This window comes from Xiphophorus maculatus, chromosome 23 (assembly GCF_002775205.1).
Source record: "Xiphophorus maculatus strain JP 163 A chromosome 23, X_maculatus-5.0-male, whole genome shotgun sequence".
NCBI classification, from domain to species: domain Eukaryota; kingdom Metazoa; phylum Chordata; class Actinopteri; order Cyprinodontiformes; family Poeciliidae; genus Xiphophorus; species Xiphophorus maculatus.
Window position 1 is genome coordinate 1,126,205 of NC_036465.1, and position 27,480 is coordinate 1,153,684.

Sequence of the window (27,480 nt, forward strand, 5' to 3'; positions counted from 1 at the left end):
GCCTCGCCAGCTGATGGAGGAGAGATGGAGATGTTTGTGATGGAGAAAGAAAAATAGCGGCAGAAAAAGATCAGGAAATAAAACAAAACCTAAATAATCCTTCGGTTTGCTGTGAACGCAGAACATTTAGCTTGTTTCGCCTCTTCTATTAAGCCAACACAAAAAATTACAAAGTTATTTACTGTTTTCAGAAGGAATAAGCACGTAAACAATGCTTACAATTTAAAGAAGTTTTACATCCTATGTTCACTTTTTATTTTGAGCAGAATGATTTTTGCAGGTGGATGGCAGAACATGGTTGTGAGATCAGGTGCAGATTTGTTTTCATTGGTTTTAGCATTTATAACATAATGACTAGAAAAAGCTCTATTTCTTTGATTATATGAACATGTTTAGAAAAAATATCTTTAAAACATTAAATTGTTTTAATTTGATACATATATGATGCATTATTTAATAGAAAAACAAATAAATCTAGATGGACAAATGTAAAAATAAATGTCTGCAGTAACGTGATTGTAAATTTTTACACTTTAATCCAACTTCAGTCCATTTGCTAGAAAGTCTGGTTCGTTTGGGGAGATATGAATGCTAATCGAACTCTGATGCTAACCAAAAAGCAAACTCTGGCCCACCAAGCCTCTGTCTGGGTTCGGTTGAAGTGAACTCTGGTTCCATTCTATGCATAGGGCATGGCATTCTGGGTAAATTCAACCAAAACAAACACAAGCTTTAGCCTAGCGCTAGCAGCAGAAATGGCTCCTGGTCTTCAGCCAAAGACTAAAGAGAAATCCTCCAACCGCTAAAATCTGACGCCTCCATTTAGTTTCCATTTGGTGAAACAGGATGTTGCTCTCAGTGTCATCAGAGGTTTTTGTGTGGTTTCCTTCAGTGGTTCTTGGTGCAGCGCCCCCACAGGCCAGGAGGGGAACAGGTTGCTCAGAGGGTTCGGTTGGTTTGGCTGAAAATAGGACAAATGTCGTGGTTTTGTTCCCAATTGAACCGTATCTACTGGACTATCAGATGAGAAAACACCAAAGTGTTTGTCTTTGTTGATTAAATTGAATCTAGTGATCCTGAAATTAATTCAACAAAACAGGGAAGTTCTGGTCATTCCGGTACCATCTTTGGGATTTCATTAAATGGACTTTAAACCAAAGGAGCGATATGACAGAAACTGTGACTGGATTAAAATCTGGTATACTTTGATTTAGGCAGCTGGTTGCGCCTGGTGAAGGTATCAGTTCATCACAGTAAGAAAATACATTCCTGCCTGATGTGACACAACTGAGGGTAATTATTGTGCACATATTTGATATTAAATAAGTTTTGCGTTGATGGTTTTGGTTTGAAACAATTAGTGAAGTTGATTCAAAATGCCACATCATTTCACTGTTGAAGCTGATTTAACCCAGAGGTCAACGCTTCATGAAACTGGATTTAAATGAATCTAACCAACACAGCAGAGAAAACACCAAAGTAGAAGCTAGCAGCTCCAAGTAGCTTTCATTAAAGTCATCCAAATAAATAGCTATTTTACGTTTTAAGGCTACGAACTTGAGATTTATTATTTAAATTCAGATTGATGGACATCCAGAGGCTCTGACCCTTACATCACGGAGCGGAGGACACGGCGTACCGACTCTGAACCGGAGAGAAACAGACAGAAAATAGATGGATAAATGAAGCAACTTCCTGATTCAGCAACTGGAAAAAAGGGCTGATGTTAATCTATGATGAAATTAAGCACTGCAACATGGTCTGGATTTCCTCTCAAGGTATTCCTAGAAAAGGTCCGGGGGAACTCTGGATTTTTTCAGCGCGACGCTGGACACATTAGCAGATGGGGAAATGTTTCGTGGAAATGAGCTCCATGTCTAATGTGGCTTTTCTTTGGCAAGACTGCAACCTGTCTGTCAAACAGGAATCAATTACTTGAAAGTAGGCAAGGCTGTTTCTATAACAACTGAATTAACCGAGTAGAAACCTGCCTTCCTGGACGGAGGCAGTGGTGTTATTTCGATCCTCAGACAAACCCGGAGTGATCGCATCAGTTTAAAAAACCCACGTTTTTAGCAGAAACGCTTGTCCTTGCTGTTCTTCCATGACCGTCGTCTGTGTCTCCTCAGGTCGGACTCGCGGCAGTGGCAGCTGTAGCTAAGTGCACATTTCAAACCAAATGAAACCAGCTGAAGTGTGAAACCTCTGGTTCTTCCCAGCTGAGTCGGGGCGACAGGTGGCGTCACCCGGACAGCTCTGGCTGAAACCTGCAGCCGTGGAGAAGAATCGAAGAATAACTCAAAACCTCTCGTGTTCTGCCCTTTTCTCGCTCTCTGTGTCGGCTACGCTACACACAGACCCGTTGCCGTAGCAACCGACTGACAGCAGCCCCAATAATATGTCTGGATTGAACACCAAAATTACGCAAACATTTCCCACACAAAGAACAGAACATTCAGTTCGTTACAGTTTTATGTTTTCAGGCTTGACGTTTATTTTACGATTATTAATAAGTGATCACTGTGGTAGATTAGCTACCATTGCTATTAGCTAGTGCTGCTATTAGCTACTGCCGCTATTAGCTAGTGTTGCTATTAGCTACCATTGCTATATAACGTGTGATATACCATAAATTAACGTATATCAGATGTTCATTTATGGTTTACTGGGTTATACTGACATCTTGGCTACTGCTGCTATTGCTGCTGATGATCTGTCAGGGTTGGTGTGTACGTCGCCATTTTGTTGTTTTTAGTTGAAAACTGAAAGAGCGAATTCTGCAGCACACCTACATGTTAAGGTTGTCAAAGTCAAGCTAGCATAACTGACCTATTTTCCCTCTCTATTTTTAATTAAAACATTTTCCTGACCTTGTTATCTAGTTGTCTTAGTGTTGATAATTAGTAGCAAAGCACTGAGTTCCTTTTTATTTTATATATCAGACGTTCATTTATGGTTTACTGGGTTATACTGACATCTTGTCAGCTAAAACCAATGCTGGTCGTTGTCGACTAGCAGTATTTTTTGCACTTGTGATGTTGCAACGTGTCTGCTGCAGGTTTGGTTGTGCATTGTGTGGCATTGAGCCGCAGTTGAACAGATTTCACTGACCCACATTCAGGTGGCTTCGGTCACAGTCCGACTCAGACAGGAAACACAAGAAACATCGAAACCTGGCGGGAGAAACTGGGTCATGGCTCTGTCAGGGATTCTGGGAGAACAAGTAAATACCGCTGATTGTGGGAAAATAAACAGACTTTATGGTGAAACTGGGTGGAATATTTGGAAAAAGAGGATTTTTAAATGTTTTATATTTATTTTATTCTGTTCTCCAGCAGTGGAGCCGTTGCATGGGTCTAAGAAAACCCACTGAGCCAAAGATAACATTTTGTTCTTTAACAGACCCTGCAGCTGAATCACAGCCAGGACTTTTGACTTGTTAAACCTGCGTGGATTTAAGAGGAAATCTCCAACACCTGCATATCAACAAAACCCTTACTTCTGCAAAAATTAAAATGAGACTAACAGTTTGAACTAATCAGGAGTCACCTGCAGAAGCTGCACGTTTCAGGCAGCAGCCAGCCTCCTGCAGCACGTGTCTGCTGTTTACCAAGCTCCAGACGTTTTTCTTGGCAGGCCGGAGCCGCCTGTTAAACCAGACACGGAGCCGCTGCAGTCAAGCTCTCCATAGAAACCACCGGACACGTGGAGTCAGGGGCGATGTGAGCTCCTAATCCCAGCTTGTCGGGGTGAGGGCAGCCACCGTGTTCCCCGCCTGGTTTTGGACAGTAACTCCCTGTCGGTGTCGGTCTGCATGACGCTCCGTCAGCTGGAGAACAGCAGCGAGTCGACGTCTGCAGGAGAAACCGCAGGGAAGTGAGAGGGTTTGTGAAAAGAGCTGAGAGGGTGAAACAGGAGAACGTGTGAAAAGTCACCTCTTTTATTTTGTTAATGTGTAAAAACCACGACTATCACACAAAAAGACACAATTATTTGATGTTTTCTGCATCTGGCTGGTAAAATATGACTCAGTAAATCTTGTGAACTCTGCCTTTCATCAGATGGAGGTGGAAATCACAGCTGCCTTTTCAGTTAATCACTAAGTGGAGGAGTGGCAGGTGCAAACTGTTTTCTTCTGCTCTTTAAAGTTTCTGAAACATGTTAAGATCATAATACATTTCATACAGAAATGTGAAAAAGTTATAACCTGAAACTGTGCATGAGTTACATTTCTCAAAAAACAGACTCATTGTAACGTTTAAGTAAAATCAGCCAGAACCCAAAACGCAGCCAAGACAAGTGATACTACGACACGTTTTATTAGAAGTAGTGAGATGGTGTGGAAGGGGATCCACAGGGTTCGGTCACAAACACGGAGGAGAGAGTCGTGACTGGATGAAAACCAGGGAAAACACAAAGAGATTTACCAAGAACCGGGATCCACAACGGCCGAGAATCCAGCCTGGGTTTGGAGGGTTTGGAGTCTCAGAATATCCACCAGCCAGAGAGGCAAAACGGTCCAGGGTCGGGCACAGGAGAGTCCCAGGCAAGGAAAATCCAACATCCAGTAGACAGGAGGCAGGCAGGGTTCAGCAACAGGAGGTCAGAAACTCCTCTGATGGCAGCAGGGACTAGACAAAAGCAGTGGTCAAACACAGGCAGGATCAGAAAACCAGAAACTCCTTGGACATGAATCGGGGCTTGAAGGCTGTGACAGGAGCACCAGACGATTTGTCACTGAGCTGGTGACGATCAGCTGTTTAAATGGGGAGCCGCACAGAGCAGGTGAGGATGAAGAGCAGCTCTGTGAAGGTGGAGCTGAAATCATGGCATTCAGGAGACAATATGGCGCCGTACCCGTTCTGCTGCCCGGCGGTGGACCAAAACGTCTGCTCCTGTTCTGACCAGCATTCTCACGCTGATGCAGCTCTGCCAGGTCTCACTTTTCTACACATAATATGGTTGCATGTGACTGAATCCTGCAGAATAATGTAACCTAAAGCTGGTCAAAGTCGGCTGATTGAAGGTGAAAACATGAACAGATTTAAAGTCTGTTTCAGCTGCCACCTTTTTGTTTTATGAAAGTTATTCATAGATAAGGGCAGTTAGTTTCAAATGAAGCCTCATGATTGGTCAAACTGAACGTGTTCAAAATGAAATGGTGCAACATGCAGCTCTGAAGAACAAATGATCAGGAACAGCTGCAGTTACCTACAGAAACTTTTATAAAAACTTTTATATTCTAGACAAAGTGAAACAGGTTGGACTGTTTAACTCAAAGACTTTCAATAAAATACATAAAAAGTTCTAGGTATAAAAAATACATTTTAATCTTTTGCTGACAACATGAATAGAGATTTTACAAAGTACTGATACGTTTCCAGTTTTTATTCTCACCAACTCTCATTTAGCCATATGTGAAAATGTAATTAGTAAAAATACAGATTTATCTTAAAAGTAGGAAGTAAAAGTAGAAAGTCCTCAGAAAGATAAATATTTAACTAAAATCTAACGTAGTACTTTTATCTTTTACTTTACGGCTCTGCCCAAATCCAACTGTTTTCCTACTTTCCATCTTTTCTCCCTGCAAAAATATCTGATTTATTTTTGTGGAAATGAACCAGATTCAGATCCGATGTTCCCGACTGTCGCATGTTTACAGGAAGTTTTTGCAAAATAAACTGGAAATCTGGATATAAATTCACCATCCAGTCTGATTAATAAATGTCTTTTTCTGTCCGATGGTCATTTTTTCATTTATTGTTCTCGGTATGAAACTATAAGAACCAATAAAACACTTTCTGACTTCTTCATAGTTTGATTTTTGGTTGTGATTTGAAAAGGAAAGTTGGATTGCAGACCTCTAATGCTGGGTTGGAGTTTCAAAGTGACTTCCAGGAAATTTGCTGCTTTTTAAACCATCAAAACAAAAAATATTAACTTTTAAATGAGTAGAAGGTCAAATCATCTGTTGGTTTGTTACATTTATTATGCTGTTAATCAGGACATACAGTCTGATCACTTATTAATATGTTTTAAATTATTTTGTGTTTATAGGATCAATAATCAGAATTTCACAAGTTTTATCTGCAGTTCTGCTGCATAGGAACGGCGCCCCCTGGTGGAGACACAGAACTAATGAGGGGAAACTGGACACGGGTTAGGGTTAGGGTTAGGGTTAGGGTAAGGTTTGGTTATTTAATGAGGATTTATTACGATTTAAAACGTTATTGGATCAATTATTCCTCAAATGATTCAACTCAAACTCGGTTCTGCTATGCACAACAAATTAAAATATTATCTAAAGAAATTAATGTTTTCACTAAATTAATTAAAAAATGCAAGTTCTGAAATTATTTATCCAGATCCAACCGTTTTCTCCATTTGGACAGAAATCTGTTTGTATGTAAATTATTGGCTCTAATTTAGCAACAGAATAAGAAAACAAAGATTCAAATTTGTTTTGATCCAAACAGCATCATCTCTAGAGCTTCACAAATGTTCTGTTCTGCTTTTAACAGCAGAGAAATGAAAATCCTTCACAGTGGAGATGCATTTTAATAAAGTTTTTCTGATGATCTAAACTAAATGATGCTAACAGCTAAACGCAGCGCAGAAACAGAAACCCAGCCGTCACCTTTCCACAGTTTATTTCCTTTTAAAATAATTCATACAAATGCATACAGTCACAAACATCTTTTTCAGTTGTCATCGTTTGACCAAAAATAATGATATTTACTGTAGAATATAGATTAATGTGTGTACTGAATATTGCTACGCCTACTACGTCACCATGAAGGGCGGCAGCAGGGGGCGCTCCCGCCAGGGATGGCATTTCAGGGGAACCGCCGGATCCGTCAGTTTGGACCAGGAATGTTTGCAGTTTGGGTTGGAAGAACCAGAACCGAGTCAGAATATCAGCCCAGAACCTTCGGTCTGCGGCGGCGCGTTGCTACAGCCAGACGACCAGATTTGATCATTTTATTCAGAATTATGAGGATAAAGTCAGAATTTTATGAGAACAAAGACACAAAAATACCAGAAGAAAGATGGAAAGTTTTTAGGCAAAACTTTGATAGTTATTAAAATCTTCTGTCTTCGAAACTCAGTCCAGCCACTGATAATAATTTCATGCTGATGTGTTAAAAATGAAGTTTTTCCTTATTCCTTATTATAATAAAGTATAAGATTCTCAGGTTTCCTCTTGTTTTTAATCCTTTTTGAGGTAAAATAGCTTCTTTATTCTGTTTATATTATAACTTTGTTTAATGACTTTAGTCTCCTAATTTTATTGGTTTTATTCTATTATGACTGACATGCAGTTTTATTCTCATATTATTTCTACTTTCTGTTTTATTCTTACATTATTTTGACTTTATTCTCGTAATCAAACATTTTTGCCTGAAACGCCCTGCGGTGGGAATGTCCATCCCTGATCGCTGCCTCACCATGAAGAAGACCAGGTAGGCAACAGGAAACGGCTTTTACTACTCAGCTGCAGGTAGGGGGAGCAGAAAGGACTTCTGGGTAATTTACTGCTCCACCTACTGGCGCTGCTTTTAGACACAGAAACAATCAAGTCACATTGACACAGGCAAGCAGAACACTGTATGTACACATGAAGAGAGCAGGTGGTTAAATGGTAGCAACGGGAAGGGCCCGGCTTGATGTTAAAGGGACTCCAGGAAATCTCAGGCCGCTCGGGGGAAACGCCGCCGCTTCTCTGTGCTCATGTCTGTTTGTGGAAAGCGGGAGGCGTTTCTTCTCGAGACGTTAAAACAATCTTCAGAGATCATCTGAGTCTCATCTTTACCCAAGTTTAACCGTTTTTACTGTCGTAACCGTCCCAGGACCCGAAGGTGGAGGAATCAACTTAAAGTGCATAACAGAGTAAAGGTTTAGAGCCAGGAAACCCGAAAATACAAAATAAAAGACGTGAAATAAATCACAACTGGCCTTTTCTGTTCATAAAAAGTATAAAAGTAATTTAAAAAACAACACCTACCCCTTTGTGTAAAACAGGAAGCACTTCCATATATGGATGATGTTGTTTCCTGTTGTAACAGAAAACCAAACGATTTAAGGCGAATATGCTAAGCTAGGTGTGGGGTGAAGATGTAAACGAGCCAAGAAGGCAGATTTTATTCCTCAGAAAAAGTTTCATTGTTTGTAACATTTTCTGCTTCCGAATTCAAGAGAAAAACCAACTGAAAGCTAAAGAGAGAAAACGAAATGCTGTTCATGACGCAGCTAGGACAGAAAGCTGGAGAAGGAGTTGTTTGTGAGCATAAAGTCAATCAAATAGCAAAAAGCTTTCTTTTATAGCACGTTTCACATCTACTAAAGTTAAGAGTATCGGCTCTCTTCAAGCTGCAGCTTTGGCTCTGTGTTTTTCTCTTTGTGTCTGAGCCAAATGAAGAACGTTCGCCTTCATCTGAGTGTTCTACCTTTATCTTTATTAGCTTGTAGTGAAAGTTAAAGCTAAGCTAAGTGTTGTTGTGTGGAAACTGATTCAGAGTTTGATTTGTGATGGAGTTAAACCCTCAGGGGTAAAACATGGATCCATTATGTGGGAAAAAATGAGACCTGCACAGATCGCCACGGCTACGTTTTCTCAGCAGGTCTCAATGCTCAAATCTGACGTTTTTTTGCATGATTATTCATTCTACTAATTAAAAGTGACCAAAGTCAGACTCTTTTTGTGCATGATAATCCAAATGCGCAGAAGAAGACAGATGTCGCCCAGCATCGCTCTGCTTATGGCAGTAAAGATGGCCGCCGCGGAGCTCTGTTTACGGCAGTAAAGATGGCCGCCGCGGAGCTCTGTTTACGGCAGTAAAGATGGCCGCCGCGGAGCTCTGTTTACGGCAGTAAAGATGGCCGCCGCGGAGCTCTGTTTACGGCAGTAAAGATGGCCGCCGCGGAGCTCTGTTTACGGCAGTAAAGATTTATCCACATGTGTAAGTGGAACAAATTGTATTTTGGGGGTGGAAGGATCTGAGTTGGGTCACATCTGCCTGCTGTGTGAACGTAGCCTAGCATAGTGTTGGTCATTCTGGTCGACACAAATGTCATTCCTTTATCAAAGTTACAATGCTGGTCAGAACAGGAGCAGAAATTGCAGCCAGAATAGGTGAATTATTAAAAATAAACCATGTTTTTAATGTGTCTCAGTCTGTCGCCTCGTCAGCTCATGAATGAAAACGTCAGAATCAGCAGGTCCCAGCATGTTTACCATTTCACCACCTCTCCTAAACGTTCCTCCCATTACGCCTTCGGTTCGAACATTTACACAATCCCAGAGCAAAGTGACATGCTCCTTAAACAAAACCAACAGAAACAAGCATTAGATCAACTTTATATCTCACTAAAGTTGTTCTTTTCTAACGCAACGGGACACGGAAAGGCAAGCAGGTAGAAAAACAAAAGCACTGAGTGGCATAAAAACTATTTAGAAAAGAAAAATGCTAGAAAAAACTAGATTACCACCTGCGGAAACGTAGGTTCCTGAGATGGTGTGCAAAATGCTGCCTCTTTTTTGGGGCCTTGCTAATTTAGGGACAAATAAAAGGAAACGAGATATTGTATCTTTAAACCAGTTTTTGTTAAGACTGGAATACGAATATCATCATGTTCTAAAATCTGTTCACAGGCAGGTTACATTCATTTCTAACCCAATAACTTCGATGTCACATCAAACTAAGGAAAAGACACAGAACACATGAAAACCTCTAACTTTGGACATCAACAGCCTAAAAATTTTCTTAATTCTTTTTTCCCCAAATCAATTTAAACTTGTTTTGATTTTTTTCTGTTGAGGCACCAACGATCAGATGTTGGTTTAGAGGAACTTTCTGGGTTGTTGAGTAAAGCGTCAGTCCTGCTCCGGCTGGGAGTGAGACCTGTCTGTTGGGAAGCAGGTGGAACCTGAACGGTGGTCGGCATGCAGAAGGGCTACAGCTGGTCGCTGGGGTGCTGCTCTCTGTCGCCCTCTGGTGGCTTCACCGTGTTCTGTCCGGGAGACGGCGCGTGGGGCGGGTGTGCGGCAGCGGGCGGGAGGGTGTGCGTGATGGGCACGGCGCTCGGGACGATGCCTTCGACGGGCGGAGGGAGGCCACCGGCCGGCAAGCTCACCACCCCGGGGGGGTACCTGAGGGGCAGGAGGGGCAAAACTGTTCACACAGCTCAGTGGATTTTACAGAGAGCTGACAGACCAGCACAGAGCAGTGAAGGAAGTAACTAAACTAACTCAGCTAACGGCAGCTGTTCTGGTTGGAGAACTTTAGATTGAGAAGAATCAGAAAACCTGAGACTGGAGGTTCACCTTCCAGCAGGACAGCCACCTTAAACATGCAGCCAGAGATATTATGGGATGGATCCCAAAGGACAAAAGTCCAACATGTGGGTCTCTACTGCCTGTGAAGTATCAAGTCAAGGTTTTAGTAACTCGTGCCACATTTTCTGCATTTTATCTATAAAAACTGTAAAACCATGTAACTGTTTCCTTCCACTTCACATATATGTACTAAGAGTGGATTCACACCATTCCTCTTCAGTCCGCTTTAATCCAACTCTGGTCCGGTTGCCTGGAAACTCTGGTCCGGTTGGTGAGGTGTGAATTCTAATTGACCTCTGACCTCTGGTCCTCCAAACCTCGGTCTGGGTTCAGTTGAAATGAACTCTGGTTCTTTTCAAATGCATATGTGAACCTCATGCAGACCAGAGACCACTCGAAAAGCAGGAAGTGGACTACAGCGCAAGGCATTCTGGGTAAATACATCCAAAGCTAACGTGCTAGCCTAGCGATAGCATCAGAAATGGCTCCTGGTCTTCAGCCAAAGACTAAAGAGAAATCCTCCAACACTAAAATCTGACGCCTCCATCTTGTTTCCATCTGGTGAAGAAGGAAGTTGATCTCAGCGTCTTCAGAGGTTTTTGTGTCGTTTCCTTCAGTGGTTCTTGGTGCAGCGCCCCCACAGGCCAGGAGGGGAACAGGTTTCCCAATTAGTTTGGATCATTTGACTGCAGTGAGAAAGAGAACTGCAGCAGACGGAGGTGGAACAAATGTTGCGAATTTGGTCCCTAATCGAGCCAAGTCTACTGGACTATCAGGTGTAAAAACACTTTCGGTTTTGTTGATCTGTCACATAAAATCCAGTAAAATACAGTAAAGTGTATAAATACATTAACAAAGCACGCAACCTGGCAGCTATAGGTGTTGATAAGCTGGATGTTGGCTCATCTCTAATTCTTGCTGATAACTCGGCGCCGGCCAGTACCTGTAGGCGCCGTTGAGCTCAGGGTGGACCGCAGCCGGGTCGACGGCCCAGTGGTTGTTGGGTGAGAGAAACTCTTTATTCACACAATTCTTCAGACTGTCTGGGATCCGACCTGAAAATGAACAAATAAGGATCAACAAAACAAATCTGTTTCTCTGTCCTAAAGTGTCTCCTTTGGTCACTGACTCTGTCCACCAACCTGTCACTGCCCTCCGGATTTCCCGCGCCGCCTCTTCTCTCATCTCCAGTGATGCCTGTTCGCTGTACCAGGCGGCGTGCGGCGTGCAGATCAGGTTGGGAGCATCCTTCAGTGGACCCTGACTGAAGCTGCCACAGCAACAAACGGTACGTTCAGCTCAGCTGGAGGAAATTACTCTGTCCAATTTATCATTTAACTCAAACTTAGAAGACGAACTGGGATTCGCACAGAAAGAAAACCGTCATCAGCAAAAGGTGTGATACTGATCTGGGACTTTTGATGATAATACTTTTAAAGCAACAATTTGTTGTGGGTTTTCTCTAATCCACACAGGGTCAAAACTTTACATACATTCAGTCCTACTAACATTTGTATAAATGTCCCTAAAGTTTCAGAGAAACCAACAAGCTTCCGCCATCTTTCTGGACAGAAACGTTTCAGTTTACTTAAATCAGATGGTTTCTTGGTGCTGGCCCGGTGGCTCAATGTTGACCTTGGTTATCCAGGTCAGATGTTTGTTTCGGATCACGGTTCTGTTCGAACCCCCAAACCTCTGACCCAAACCGTCACCCTCAGATTGTTTAGGAAGTTCAAGAACAACCAAAGGATCAAGTTAATCAGAAGCTGGAACAGCGGCACTTCAACCCACCATGAAGAAAACACTTTAGCATGGACTGAGAGGATATGAACAGAAGAAGCTGGACTGTAGTTTGCTGTTGGATAGATGGAAAACCCAAACGTCTTCTGGAGAATGGTTTGGCTGTCAACGAAGCCAGTTCTCTTACAACTTGATGAAGCATTTGCTCAGTAATACCTGAAAGGTTCTGTCTCATGGACGTCCAGAGCCGCCCCGCGTATCCTGCCCTCCTTCAGAGCCTGAGCCAGAGCCTTTTCATCCACCAGGCCCCCCCTGGCTGTGTTCACCAGGAACGCCCCCTGCCTCATCTTTAACACGCAGTCACACACACACACACACACACACACACACACACACACACCGTTCAGCTGAGGCTTGATATGACTTTACAAGCTTCCTTGGTGGCTTTGCCAGCCTCTGGTCTCAGCATACCTGTTTGATGGTGAAGTCGTTGATCAGGTGGTGGTTGTGCTCGTTGAGGCTGCAGTGCAGAGAGACACAGTCAGAGTGGAAGAGAAGGTCCTGAGGAGGAAGATGATAAATCCCCGTCAGAATGTCGTCTAGTTCTGCTTTCATCACTCAATAATAGATGGAAACGTTTCCGCTGCAGGACCTGCTGCCTGCAGGCCTTTCAGATGTTTCTAAAGCTTTCTGACCAGAAGTGTAAATGAGGTTTCATTTCTGTTTTCAGAGTGAAATCCTCCATTTGATTGATCTGAAGGCACTGAAATGTAGACATGAAGGCCAGCTGGGTTTACCTGTAGGGTGGTGACCCGTTGGAGCCCCAGGGACCTTTCTACGCCGTCGGCCAAATACGGGTCGTAGAAAATCACGTTGAAGCCGAAGACCTTGGCTCGCAGGGCGACGGCCTGGCCGACCCGGCCTACAAACACATCGAGTTTGTTACGTCTAGATTGTATGTAGTCTTATGCAGGATTGTCTTGCTGAGCAACAAGCTTTTTAGCATGGAGGTAAAAAGTTTGATTTCGCTCTCTGACGAATCTTATACTAATCTGACTTCTCATGACTTTCCTTCAGTGATGCCTTTCTGCTCGGTTAGACTAGTTGTCCTGTATGAAATGAAAGGACCTGGACCAATGTGGACCAGTTTGACACCAGTTTGGATTCTCACCGAGCCCAATGAGTCCCAGCGTCTCTCCTCTGATCCTGGCCGCGCCTGACGCCACCTCTCGGATCTGCTCCACGCTCTGAACACGCGTCCCTTCCCGGAGAGCCTGGCGGGAGTGAAGACGCATCGTCACTTCAGACGGAGCGGACAGCGCAGACGCACGGTGATCCAGCTGTAATTCACTCTGCACCACAAGCTAATCCTGTCAGACTACAACACATGAGTCTAAGCAATGATTTGAGGAACAAATCATTTTACTGTACCTTCTACACTTTACATCAACGTCTTTCAAATACAGCCACATTCTAAAGAAAATGAAATGTTTCAATTTTGCTTATATGTCAGTTGGCAGAGATTATTTGTTACAGTGTAAATAATGATGGTGGTGAGCGGACGCACACCTCCAACAAACCCAGTGACTGTTGGTTCCCTGCCTGCTGTCTGGGCTGCAGAGCTACAAACCTGGTGCAGCCAGGTGGTGCGTCGGTACAGGGTGAGGATGTGGCACAGCGTGGAGTCTGCCGTCTCCTCCACCGATGCTGCCGGCATGTTGCACACAGCTATACCTGTCGGAGCAGGAAGCAGGGTGAGGTCTGAGGGAGATCCAACTGACAGAGTTTACCGCTGCTGGGAGCAAGACGAGCTTCAACCAGACTTCTCTGGTAAGTCCTCACTTGTTTGGAGGTTTGTTTGTTGTTCTGTTTTCCTGTTTCTGTTTATTTTACTTCAGGCCTTCTTAGTGATTCTAGTTTACTTCTAGCTGCTCTATGTTGTTAGGTCAAGTTGTTTCCTGCCCCCTGTGTATTCTCCCTCACACGTCATCACATTCTTATCACGCTGGGACAGATTACACTTTGACATTTATTAAAAATTATATTTTTGTGCATTTTAATCAATTAATTTGGATTAGTCACAGATGCAGTTTTTTTTTTACACAAAAGTCCCAAGTTGGAACCATTTGTATTTGTGTGTTTCTGTTCCACCCATAAACCTGACGCACCAGCTGCCGTTAGCTGACACCACTGACGGCAGCGGCGGAGGACGAAGCCGCTTCTCTCGGCTTCCTGGGTTTTAATTTCTGCTTTTATACAATCTGATCGAGCGCTGGAAAAACTGTTGTTGTGTTCAAGTTGTGCTAAAAGGAGTTAGCCTATCAGCGAAGCTAATCTAGCCTAAAATAGCATCTCAGTGCTAACATGTAGCAGCTAATGCTAATGTCATTTCTAAAGAAGCTCCTGACTTTGGAAAGCTGAACTTTGCTCCAATATGAAGAACAGATTAAAAGCTATAAATATCTTTGTTGTTGAGCTCATTTTGTTTATTTATTCAGTAATTTAGCAACAAAAAGGTTTTTGAATTGAACGTGTTGCTTATTTTGGTGATTAAAATGTGATTAGACTCAGCAATTAACTTGATCAGGATTTTTGGATGTTTGATGTCCTTCTCTGTGGTGGAACAGATAAAAATAGATTCTTGGAGAAACTTTGATCGAGTTAAAAATTAAGCATAACTAAACAAATCCTTCAGTTTCATAGATTTTAAACCAGGGGGGCCCAAAGTGGGTCCCTGAGGCCCGGCATCCTGCATGTTTTAGTCTCTCCCTGGTTTAACACACCTGGATCAAATGATGGCTCGTTAGAGGCCTAAGAAAAACATTTACCTGCTTGGTACCAACAACCTGCTGAAAAGGTTGTTGGTACCAGGGAGGGAACTAAAACGTGCAGGATGCCGGGCCTCCAGGACCCACTTTGGGCCCCCCTGGTTTAAAGGCATCATTAGGGTTACCAATAATTATGCCAGGGATTATTTATTTTAAAACATTTTTTTATTAGTTGCAACTTTTAAGTGTTGCATATTCTTTGTCTCTACAACATGAGTCCCTCTAGACTAGCAGTTCAGCAGTTGCTGATGTATTTGTGCGCCTAGTTCAGCGTGTTTGTGGTTAGTTCAGGGTGTTTGTGGTTAGTTCAGGGTGTTTGTGGTTAGTTCAGGGTGTTTGTGGTTAGTTCAGGGTGTTTGTGGTTAGTTCAGGGTGTTTGTGGTTAGTTCAGCGTGTTTGTGGTTAGTTCAGGGTGTTTGTGGTTTGTACCAAGCTCCCCGGCGGATTTGATGTCTATGTTGTCGTAGCCGCTGCCGATGCGAACGATGATGCGCAACGCCTTGAACTTCTCCAGGTCTTCCCTCATCAGGGTGATGGTGTGGTACATCAACGCCCCCACAGCTTCGTTTAGCACCTGCACACAGAACGAACATCCGTCCTGAAAATACAACCTCAGTCAGAGAAAACAGCAGCAGGTGCAGCAAAATCAAGACATTATTTGCTGCATTCAAAGCAGAATTATTCTTCTAATGCTGACCCCGTTGCTAGACGTGTTTGACCCCGTTGCTAGACGTGTTTGACCCCGTTGCTAGGCTTGTTTGACCCCGTTGCTAGACGTGTTTGACCCCGTTGCTAGGCTTGTTTGACCCCGTTGCTAGACGTGTTTGACCCCGTTGCTAGGCGTGTTTGACCCCGTTGCTAGGCGTGTTTGACCCCGTTGCTAGACGTGTTTGACCCCGTTGCTAGGCGTGTTTGAGCCCGTTGTTAGGGAGACGGTGTCACACTGGTTTCTCTTTGTCTTTTGTTTAATGGAGATTGTCAAACAGCTAGATGGAGCATTATCGCCACCAACTGGTAAGGAGTGAGGATCAAATTTTGCCCAGAAACCAAAATATCCTGATAACTTATCGTCTGTGTTAAAAGTAACAAAGTCCTAGTAGCTTTTACGTCTTGAGTCTTTAAATACAGTTGGCTTTCCACAGGACTCTGTTTGACTAACATTGCAGAAGTAACTTAAGAACAGCGGTTAAAAAGAAAAGCTGGATACAAGTGGGAACAATCCCAGGATTTCTTGATCAGAAGAATTTGTGTCTGCAGGAACATTTTTCAGTTTTTCAGGGTGAGTTGCAGAATTTTTGTTTTTAGATATGTAACGCCCCGCGTTGACTAACTGCATCTTTACGTCTCGCTTTCTTCAAGTTGTGAGAAAATTTTTGTTCCCTTTATTACGCTTCTGAATTATCAGTAGCACTAAGATGTTATTAATGGACACAACACTCATAGTAAAGAACAACTCACTTTTGATTTCCATTGGAAATCCCGTAAATAACTCAAAGTAAACGTACAACATTTTCTCATAAGAACGAACAAAAAAGACAACAATAAGTGAGTTAAGACATTAATATTTTCTCTTCAGGTTGTACATATTAAGAGGTTGAGTTGGTTAGATGGTCTGTGAGTGCGACGTGTTCCTCAGCCTGAAACCGTTTGACCCTGATGTGGAGGAATGGATCTGGACCGACTGAAGACTCCATGGAGGCTTTTCCAGCAGGAAGAAGCTCTCTACAGTTGCATCGTCAGCGTGCGGACGTTACCTTCTCGTGGATCTCCTGTGTGGACTGAGCGTCGCAGAACGCCACGGTTGCGACGTCCTTCAGGATGGGCATCTCCACGGTGCAGTCTCTGCCGTCCAGCAGCGCCACCAGGGGGCGCGGGTGCATCGGCCCGTTCATGATGGGAGGTCTGATGCCTAAAAACAGAAGGAAAGAAGAAGTCGGATCACTCAGGAGTGTTTAACTGCAATCACTCAAACATTTCTGCATCCTGGGCGCACAAAGGAGTGTAACCACAGATCCTTCCTCCCAGCAGCTGGTCGACTCTACAACCTTCACTGCTCCAACAAACTCCACGTTACACTGCAAAAACACAAAACCTTACCACGGATTTCAGTCTGTAGTTTGTACTGCAAATATCCCAGCAGACTTGAAATAAAATAAAACTAACTTACAACAAAGCCTGATGATGATGAGGAAGAGGAGGAGGAGCTCTGAATGCACGAAACGCACCTTTCACCTGGCTAACAATAAGGGAGAAATCTGGACTTTTTCACTCATAACTGGAACCTTTTCATCAAGTTTGATGAATTATTGACTGAAATCTCTTATTCCTCGAAGAAAAGTTACTTGTTAGTTTTGTCTTATTTCAAGTGGAATAAAATATTTGTGCCAGAAACGAGTTTAGAAAAAGTTTCCGTCGCTCACAGTCGTATTAGGGACATTGAAGACAAAAGTAATTAAATTTCCACCAAAACAACGTCGAAATTTTTAGATTAATCTCTTCTCTTTTTTTTAAATCTTGGAAATTTCAGATTTTGAAAGTCAATATTTTTCAACTTTTGAAACTTCTACGGAAAATTTCTGAAACTAATCTAAAAATTTTCTTGTTTTTTCTGGCAAATTTCTGAGTTTTTTGTAGTAAAATTTAGACTTTTCAAAATGAATCATCCCAAACAACAGGAAGCTTTTCTGATGCTTTTATGAGACTTAATTCCTTCAAAAGCAAATCCATTCAGTAGCTTTGAAATCCACACAACTAATCATTTCACAATGTTTCCATTAATGTCTTACTGTACGTCTATGCCACATAAACATAATAGTAGATAAAATACGCATTAAAAGTAAATACTTTTTACAGTGAACACCTTTTGTCTCTGGAGAGGCTGCCAGTGTGACGCGATGTTTCAACATGATGTTTACTCTTCTGTCGCAGCATCACAGAAACCTTTCAATAATAAGGTTAATTCCTTAATAATTCCTTAATACTGGGTTTAAAAAAGTACAGATTATTTCACTCATAATCTCAAACCATAAAATGTCACAAGGGAAATAATCTGGAACTGGTGCTTTTTAAAATACATTTTAGGGAATTATTTATTTAAAACAAGTTTCTGAAAAGTTATTTGCAAGTCCGTTTTGTCTTAATTCAAGTGTAATAAAATATTTGCATTAAAACTAAACAGAAATACTTTTTGTGTTTTTTGTGTTTGAACCATGAACCAAAAGCAGAAAGTTGAAAGTGCTTAGGGGAAATAATATTCATAAAAAGTTATTTTTCCTGCTCAGCAATAAATTAAAGAGGATTTTTTAAAGCAATAGAGCAGAACAACCAGGAAGTGGTATCTCAGTCAGATATTTTCTGAAGTATTGATCTCTAGCTGATCAGAAATCAGAACGTATTGGGTCAGCAATCAGGTAGGAGTGAGACCTCCTGTCACTTTTACATCTGAGGTTTCATTAAATCTAGAGGAGTTTCTCCAGGAACATTTCCTGGTTTCCCTCCAGATAGAACTGTTTCTGCTGAGTCAGCAGGAAATCTGCTGACTCATCTCCTCTCTGACATGCAGCCTGACATAAGCGACTCTTTCTGTCACTTTGCTCTGAGTTTCTGCCTGGAGGCTCCAGAGAATCCAGACGGACGCATCCAGAGCCGCTTGGTGTCAGAATGCATCATGGGATTCGGACGTCGCATAGAGATGCAGCGACAGTAAGACTGCCTTGCAGAAGGCTCTAATAACTAAGAGTACATTTTCACCAAAAAACAAAGAATTTTTGAGAATTTGCTAGAAAAACAGAAGAAATTTCAGAGTTTCAAATGTCGAACAATTTGTTCAAAAATCTATAGAATTTTGATATCGGAAATTTTCTGGAAAGAAATTTGGACATTTCTCAGTTTAAAATGTTGAAAATTTGCTAAAAATAATTTTCTGAAATTTTTCCATAAAAAATATTAAAATTTCTGACTTTTCCATGTTTGTTTCTAGAAAATTTTATTTACTGTTCCTTTTTTAAAATATCTACAATGACCCAAATACGCCATCGTACGACTGAGAGCAACGGAAAGTATTTTTTGCCCAGTTCCTGTTGCAAATATCTCAGTAGACTTGAGATAAGAGGAAACTAACTTACCAGCAACGTTTCAGCCAGTTTTGGGTTTCAGTCAATAATTCCTTCATTTAAATAAAAGTTGCTCAAAGTGAAATCACATTTGTTCATGTTTTCAAGTCGTTCTCTCATCTTCAGTTAGGAGTTATTTTTAACGCCGCCGGCCGGACTTCCTTCTGCATTTCTCGGCTCCGTTTGCAGCAGAACCGGACTTTAATCACAGAACCGGGTTTTGGTCCGGTTCTGTTGGCAAATGCATTTTCTTTTTCCAACGTGGATCAAGCTCAGCTCCCTGCTCTGTGTTGCAGAACTGAGTCTGGTTTAAGCTGCAGATTTCTGCAGAACCAGAACCAGGCTGGGAGCGACCGGAACCAGCAGGAGGCCCAGTTTGAGCTCTGCGGTTTGCTGGAAACTCTGGATCTGGATTCCAGGCATTTCTGAGGGAGGAAATAACTGTCATTCCAGCGCCTGGTGATGACCTTGGAGGACCGGCTCCACTTCACACACCTCCACTTCTAGAACCATGTGTCAAACTCGAGGTCCGGGGGCCAAACCCGGTCCGCCTTAAGTTCTTATGTGGCCCTCAGAGAAATCAAACTGGACGCTGGATAAATTTTAGACATGCTCACAATGCTGGAGCGGAAGAAGACGATTCTTTTACTTGTCATCTGGAGCGGCGCTGCTGCAACCATTAATTAAATGAAACTTGGAGATGAAGGTGTTATTAATTTAATAGCTGCGTCTTTAGTAGGGAAAATAAAACCAGAGAAACCACCAAAGAATAACTGAAAACTACTCGTATTATCCTTTTTTCTCACTCTTCTTTGGCTGTGCTACACACAGACCCGTTGCCATAGCAACTGACTGACAACAGCTCCCCTAACACATCAGGATTCAACAACACACACACACACACACACACACATTTCCCACACAAAGAACAGAAGCTCAGTCCGCAACAGTGTTATGTTTTCAGGCTTGATTTTTATTTTGCGTTTATTAATAAGTGATTGCTGTTGTGGATTAGCTCCTGCTGCTCTTAGCTAAGCTAACACAGTGTGTTAGCTTAGCTCATTTGAAAACCCACTCTACTGATGATCTGTCAGAGTTGGCGTGAGGGTTGCTGTTTTTTTTTTACTAAATCGAAACACCAAATCCTGCAGCACATCTACATGTTAAGATTGTAATAGTCAAGCTAGCATAGCTGACATAGTGCCTTCGCCTTCAACATTTTACATTAAAACTTTTTCCTGACCTGGTTATCTAGTTGATGTAGTGTTGATAATTTGTAACAAAGCACTGCATCCATTTTTATTTTATTTATATCGTTTAAGATCGAATGCGTTATATTGACAACTTAATAGCTAAAACCAATGCTAGTTATCGTCAGCTAGCAGTTTTGCTCTCCAGCAGGAAGCCGGGGGTGTGATGTCACGCTGCAACATGTCTATAAAAATCAGAGAAGCTTTTTTTACCCCAAACAGAAATCCTGTGAAGGTGAAGCAGCTCAGTGAGTCTGTAGCTTCATGAATCAATGAAACCACGCGGTCAAAACGGCTGATCTTTACTTCCTACTGTCCAGTCACAACCCGTACGCACCAATACGTATCAATACGCACCAATACGTATCAATACGCACCAATACGTATCAATACGCACCAATACGTATCAATACGTACCAATACGCACCAATACGTACCAGTACATATCAATATGTATCAATACGCACCAATACGCACCAATACCTACCAATACGCACCAATACGTATCAATACGTACCAATACGTATCAATACGCACCAATACGTACCAATACGTATCAATACGCATCAATACGTATCAATACGCACCAATACGTACCAATACGTATCAATACGCATCAATACGCACCAATACGTACCAATACGTATCAATACGCATCAATACGTATCAATACGCACCAATACGTACCAATACGCACCAATACGTATCAATACGCACCAATACGTATCAATACGCACCAATACGTACCGATACGTATCAATACGCACCAATAAGTACCAATACGTACCAATACGCACCAATACGTATCAATACGCACCAATACGTATCAATACGTACCAATACGCACCAATACGTATCAATACGTACCAATATGTATCAATACGTATCAATACGCACCAATACGCACCAATACGTACCAATACGCACCAATACGTATCAATACGTACCAATACGTATCAACACGTATCAATACGCACCAATACTTACCAATACGTACCAATACGTACCAATAAGCATCAATACGTATCAATACGTACCAATACGCATCAATACGCACCAATACGTACCAATACGCATCAATACGTACCAATACGTACCAATACGCACCAATACGTATCAATACGTACCAATACGCATCAATACGCACCAATACTTACCAATACGTACCAATACGTACCAATACGCATCAATACGTACCAATACGTATCAATACGTATCAATACGTACCAATACGCATCAATACGCACCAATACTTACCAATACGTACCAATACGTACCAATACGCATCAATACGTATCAATACGTACCAATACGTATCAATACGTATCAATACGCACCAATACGTACAATACGTACCAATACGCATCAATACGTACCAATACGCATCAATACATACCAATACGTATCAATACGCATCAATACGCATCAATACGTACCAATACGCATCAATACATACCAATACGCACCAATACGTATCAATACGTGCCAATACGCATCAATACGCACCAATGCGTACCAATACGCACCAATTCGTATCAATACGTACCAATACGCACCAATACTTACCAATACGTACCAATACGCATCAATACGTACCAATACGCATCAATACGCACCAATACTTACCAATACTTACCAATACGTACCAATACGCACCAATACGCATCAATACGTATCAATATGTACCAATACGCATCAATACGTACCAATACGCATCAATACGTACCAATACGTATCAATACGCATCAATACACACCAATACGTACCGATACACATCAATACTTACCAATACGTACCAATACGCACCAATACGCACCAATACCTACCAATACGCACCAATACGTATCAATACGTACCAATACGTATCAATACGCACCAATACGCACCAATACCTACCAATACGCACCAATACGTATCAATACGCACCAATACGCACCAATACCTACCAATACGTACCGATACACATCAATACTTACCAATACGTACCAATACGCACCAATACGCACCAATACCTACCAATACGCACCAATACGTATCAATACGTACCAATACGTACCGATACACATCAATACTTACCAATACGTACCAATACGCACCAATACGCACCAATACGTATCAATACGCACCAATACTTACCAATACGTACCAATACGCATCAATACGTACCAATACGTATCAATACGCACCAATACGTACCAATACGCATCAATACGTATCAATACGTACCAATACGCATCAATACGTACCAATACGCATCAATACGTACCAATACGCACCAATACGCATCAATACGTACCAATACGCATCAATACGTACCAATACTTACCAATACGCATCAATACGTACCAATACGCATCAATACGTACCAATACTTACCAATACGTACCAATACTTACCAATACGCACCAATACGTATCAATACGTGCCAATACGCATCAATACGCACCAATGCGTACCAATACGCACCAATTCGTATCAATACGTACCAATACGCACCAATACTTACCAATACGTACCAATACGCATCAATACGTACCAATACGCATCAATACGCACCAATACTTACCAATACTTACCAATACGTACCAATACGTACCAATACGCATCAATACGCATCAATACGTATCAATATGTACCAATACGCATCAATACGTACCAATACGCATCAATACGTACCAATACGTATCAATACGCATCAATACACACCAATACGTACCAATACGTACCAATACGCACCAATACGTACCAATACGCACCAATACGCACCAATACCTACCAATACGCACCAATACGTATCAATACGTACCAATACGTATCAATACGCATCAATACGTATCAATACGCACCAATACGTACCAATACGTATCAATACGCATCAATACGCACCAATACGTACCAATACGTATCAATACGCACCAATACGTTTCAATACGCACCAATACGCATCAATACGTACCAATACGTATCAATACGTACCAATACGCATCAATACGTACCAATACGTACCAATACGCATCAATACGTACCAATACTTACCAATACGCATCAATACGTACCAATACGCATCAATACGTACCAATACGCATCAATACGTACCAATACGCATCAATACGTACCAATACTTACCAATACGTACCAATACTTACCAATACGTACCAATATGCATCAATACGTACCAATACGCATCAATACGTACCAATACGCATCAATACGTACCAATACGCACCAATACGCATCAATACATACCAATACGCATCAATACGTACCAATACGCATCAATATGTACCAATACGCACCAATACGCATCAATACGTACCAATACGCATCAGTACGTACCAATACGCATCAATACGTACCAATACGCATCAATACGTACCAATACGCATCAGTACGTACCAATACTTACCAATACGTACCAATACGCATCAATACGTACCAATACGCATCAGTACGTACCAATACGCATCAATACCTATCAATACGCATCAATACGTACCAATACGCACCAATACGCATCAATACGTACCAATACGTATCAATACGTACCAATACTTATCAATACGTACCAATACTTACCAATACCTACCAATACGCATCAATATGTACCAATACGCATCAGTACGTACCAATATGTACCAATACGCATCAGTACGTACCAATACGCATCAGTACGTACCAATACGCATCAATACTTACCAATACGCATCAATACGTACCAATACTTACCAATACGTACCAATACGTACTGTCTACTACACATACTCACTTCTACATACAAAGTTTTTAATTTATTAACCACAACTACAGATTCAGATTGAGATAAAAAACAAATACATGTAACTGAAATTAAAATTCACTAATGTATTTTATGTAACCATATAAATATATGAATAGGTTAATAGTTTAATTTATTAAACAGTTTTAAAAATTTAATTAAACTTTTAAAATAGTTTAAAACAGCACTATTACAACTATTAAGCAATTAAAATAGTTTTAACAGTTTAATTAAACTATTAAAATAGTTCATTGATTTTAAAAGAATTAAGCTATTTTAATGATTTTATTTATTTTTTTACAATATAAAATATATATTTATATATAATGGTTAAAAAATCTGTGGCCCACTATTGTCTGGAAAAATTAAAGCTGAAAATGTAAATATTTAGTATTTTATTGAAACAAAGTTTTTCTTATCTAAAATTCTTGTTGCTTCATTAAAACTATTTTTACATGGACACAGTTTTAAAGAATGTAGAAGAAAAAAGTCCAAGAAATAACTCAAGCAAAACTCTATTTTGTAACTAAACATATTAATTTAATAATTTAAAAAGATATCATCAGACTAAATATAAAGTTTTGACAAATTCTGGTATTTTAAAAACAAAAATTACAAATAAATATCATATTTACAAAATAAAACATTTGGCCAGAAGATCATCCAGCAGTTCATATATATATGTATATATATATATCAGTATAAAGTACTTCCAGTGTTTAAATTACTGGCAGAGCACAGCTGGTGTAGAAACAGGAGGTCTCACTTCAACATAAATTGCAGATAATCTCACATAATTTTGATTAAAACTTGTTTATTCTTCATCCAGGATCCAGAAATGTTACTTTTCAGTAAATGTAGTGACACTTTCTGATAATATTACCGTAGTAAAAGTAAAAAGTTCTGCGTAGTAACAAGACTGTGATTACCAGTGTGTTTCTGTCATTTAAATGAAGGTTTATATTACTATCATCCACGGAAATAATCCGTTTTAAAACAGTGGTTATGTTATAAATGAAGGTTTTCCTGCTAACTGATTATTTACCTTCTGACTCTGACTCACCTGGAGTAAATCAGCAGCAGCTCAGACTCAGGTAATCTGCCTGCAGAGGGAATGAGAAATGTTTCTGTCTCAACAGACGGTGATATTCCTGTTCCCGTTTCAGGAAACCATTTCTGACTAAACAGATCATCCAACAGGCCAGCATCGCTCTACGGTTACCACGGTTACCACGGTTCCTGGGTTTCTAAGGTTAGCATGCAGACAATCTATGGAAAAGCCTGGAAAACTCTGGAATTTGATGAAAGTTTTTGAATTAGGAAAAACTAAACAAGATTATGGAAAATATAACTTTACAGATTTGATCTAATTAACCATCCAACCAATCATCCAATCGATCAACCAACCATCCAACCAATCATCCAATCGATCAACCAACCATCCAACCAACCATCCAATCGATCAACCATCCATCCAACCAACCAGCCAATCGATCAACCAACCATCCAACCAATCATCCAATCGATCAACCAACCATCCAACCAACCATCCAATCGATCAACCATCCATCCAACCAACCAGCCAATCGATCAACCAACCAACCATCCAACCAACCATCCAATCGATCAACCATCCATCCAACCAACCAGCCAATCGATCAACCAACCAACCATCCAACCAACCATCCAATCGATCAACCATCCATCCAACCAATCATCCAATCGATCAACCAACCATCCAACCAACCATCCAATCGATCAACCATCCATCCAACCAACCAGCCAATCGATCAACCAACCAACCATCCAACCAATCATCCAATTGATCAACCAACCATCCAACCAACCAACCATCCAATCGATCAACCAACAAACCATCCAACCATCCAACCAACCAACCAACTATCCATCCACCCATTACGGCGTCTGTCTGTCCATCCATAACTCCCATTAGAACCAGATCAGATCTTCTCCAGTGAGAAGATGTGACTCTGATCTCTGATAAAAGCTCTTCTCATTCTTTTCAAACTAAAAGCCTTCTTCATCTTCCTCCTCCTCCTCCCCAGCAGCTCTACCTTGATCCAAGGATTTCTAGAATCGTCTTTTCCAGCCACCATCACAAGGTGCGTCCATCACTCGTGTGTAAACACGTCCGCACACCAGCGCCGCTCACGTGCACACACTTGTGCACCTGTGTGTGTTTGTGTGTGTGAATGTGTGTGAGTACACTTCATGAAAGACGCACAACAAGCGAGAAATATGTGTCATGTCCTTGCTCGCCCTCGAAGAAGAGAGAGAGATCTATTTCTGTCGAGGTGTTCGAGCCGAGATTTTCCCCCAACACACACAAGCGCACACACACACACACACACACACGCTGCTTCAGAGAAAAGGCCAACGGTTCCCCTTCTGAGCAATAAAATAGATAATAGTGTGAGGAAGACTTGTGAGGAGGAGGAGACAGAAGAAGAGAGGAAGAGAGTGAAGGGGGAGGGGAGCCTGAAGGTAGAATAATGTTCACACACACACACACACACAGAGAGAGCCGGATAAAAGCAGGGTGTTTACCTAGAGGCATGCCTTTGTTGAGGAGATGTGAGCTTCCCATGGCGTGTTCCCGGCTGGCCAGCGCTCTGCACACAGGAACAGGAATCCAGTCAGCATATGGCGGCCTCCCTCCGTCCTCCCAGACCCTCAGTGACAAGCATACACATGTGCTCCCCCCTTTTCTCTCCTGTCCCCTCCCTTCGCCGCCGCTCTCTCACCCCTCCCTCCTTACCTCCCGCCCCTTCCTTCCTCCCTTCCTTCCTGCTACAGAGAATCGTCCTCCGTCTCACATGCAGAAGAAGAAGAGGAGAAACGTGAAGAGTTTAGGAAGTGCTGCATTCATGGGAACGGGAAGGCGGGAGAGTGAAGGAGACGGTGGGGGAAGTCACAGAGTGTGTGTGGGTGTGTGTGTATGGGTGTGTGTATGTGTGTGTGTGTGTGTGGGTGGGTGCGTGTGTGTGTGTGTACGGAGGGGAGGAGCCGACGTTGGCCAAAATTCATCTTTTGTTTCCTGAAAACCGACGAGGGAAAAAAAAGTCACGTTATGCAAGAAGAAGGCGACGGAGAGGAAAAAACTGGTTCCACTGATATTAGCTGTTAAAAAAACAACCGTAACTGTCAGAAAGTAATATTTAATACAGAATATTCACTGCACTGCAAAAACACCAAATCATAACCAAATGTTTTAGCCTCAAACAGTTTAGTTTTCTCAATTTTTCTGGTGTGCTAACTTACAAGAAACTTAACAGGAAGATGAAGACACTTGTTTTTAGTAAATAATTCTTGTGATTGATTTTAAAAACTAGTTCCACTGCCAGATTATTTTACTCATAACATTGGAAAAACAAGTGAAAAAATCAGCCAGTGTATAGCTTTTTATCGTATGTCTTAG

General features: G+C 41.6%; 1 protein-coding gene across 2 annotated transcripts; it reads right to left on the reverse strand.

The window, feature by feature from the left end:
* Positions 1-8,868: 8,868 nt before the first annotated feature.
* Positions 8,869-27,071, reverse strand: ctbp1 (C-terminal binding protein 1). 2 transcript variants are annotated; one of them, XM_023328405.1, is made up of 12 exons: positions 26,821-27,071; positions 26,610-26,674; positions 16,659-16,813; positions 15,334-15,478; positions 13,707-13,810; positions 13,248-13,350; positions 12,874-12,998; positions 12,548-12,637; positions 12,293-12,423; positions 11,479-11,606; positions 11,280-11,391; positions 8,869-10,150 (listed from the first exon to the last, which is right to left on the reverse strand). In XM_023328405.1, the coding sequence occupies exons 2-12, from the start codon at positions 26,647-26,649 to the stop codon at positions 9,955-9,957; spliced, it is 1,329 nt and encodes a 442-aa protein (XP_023184173.1). In that variant the 5' UTR covers positions 26,650-26,674; positions 26,821-27,071; the 3' UTR covers positions 8,869-9,954. The 2 variants fall into 2 exon arrangements, with proteins under 2 accessions (XP_023184173.1, XP_023184172.1); XM_023328404.1 differs by lacking the exon at positions 26,821-27,071 and having other exon boundaries at positions 26,610-26,789.
* Positions 27,072-27,480: the final 409 nt, after the last annotated feature.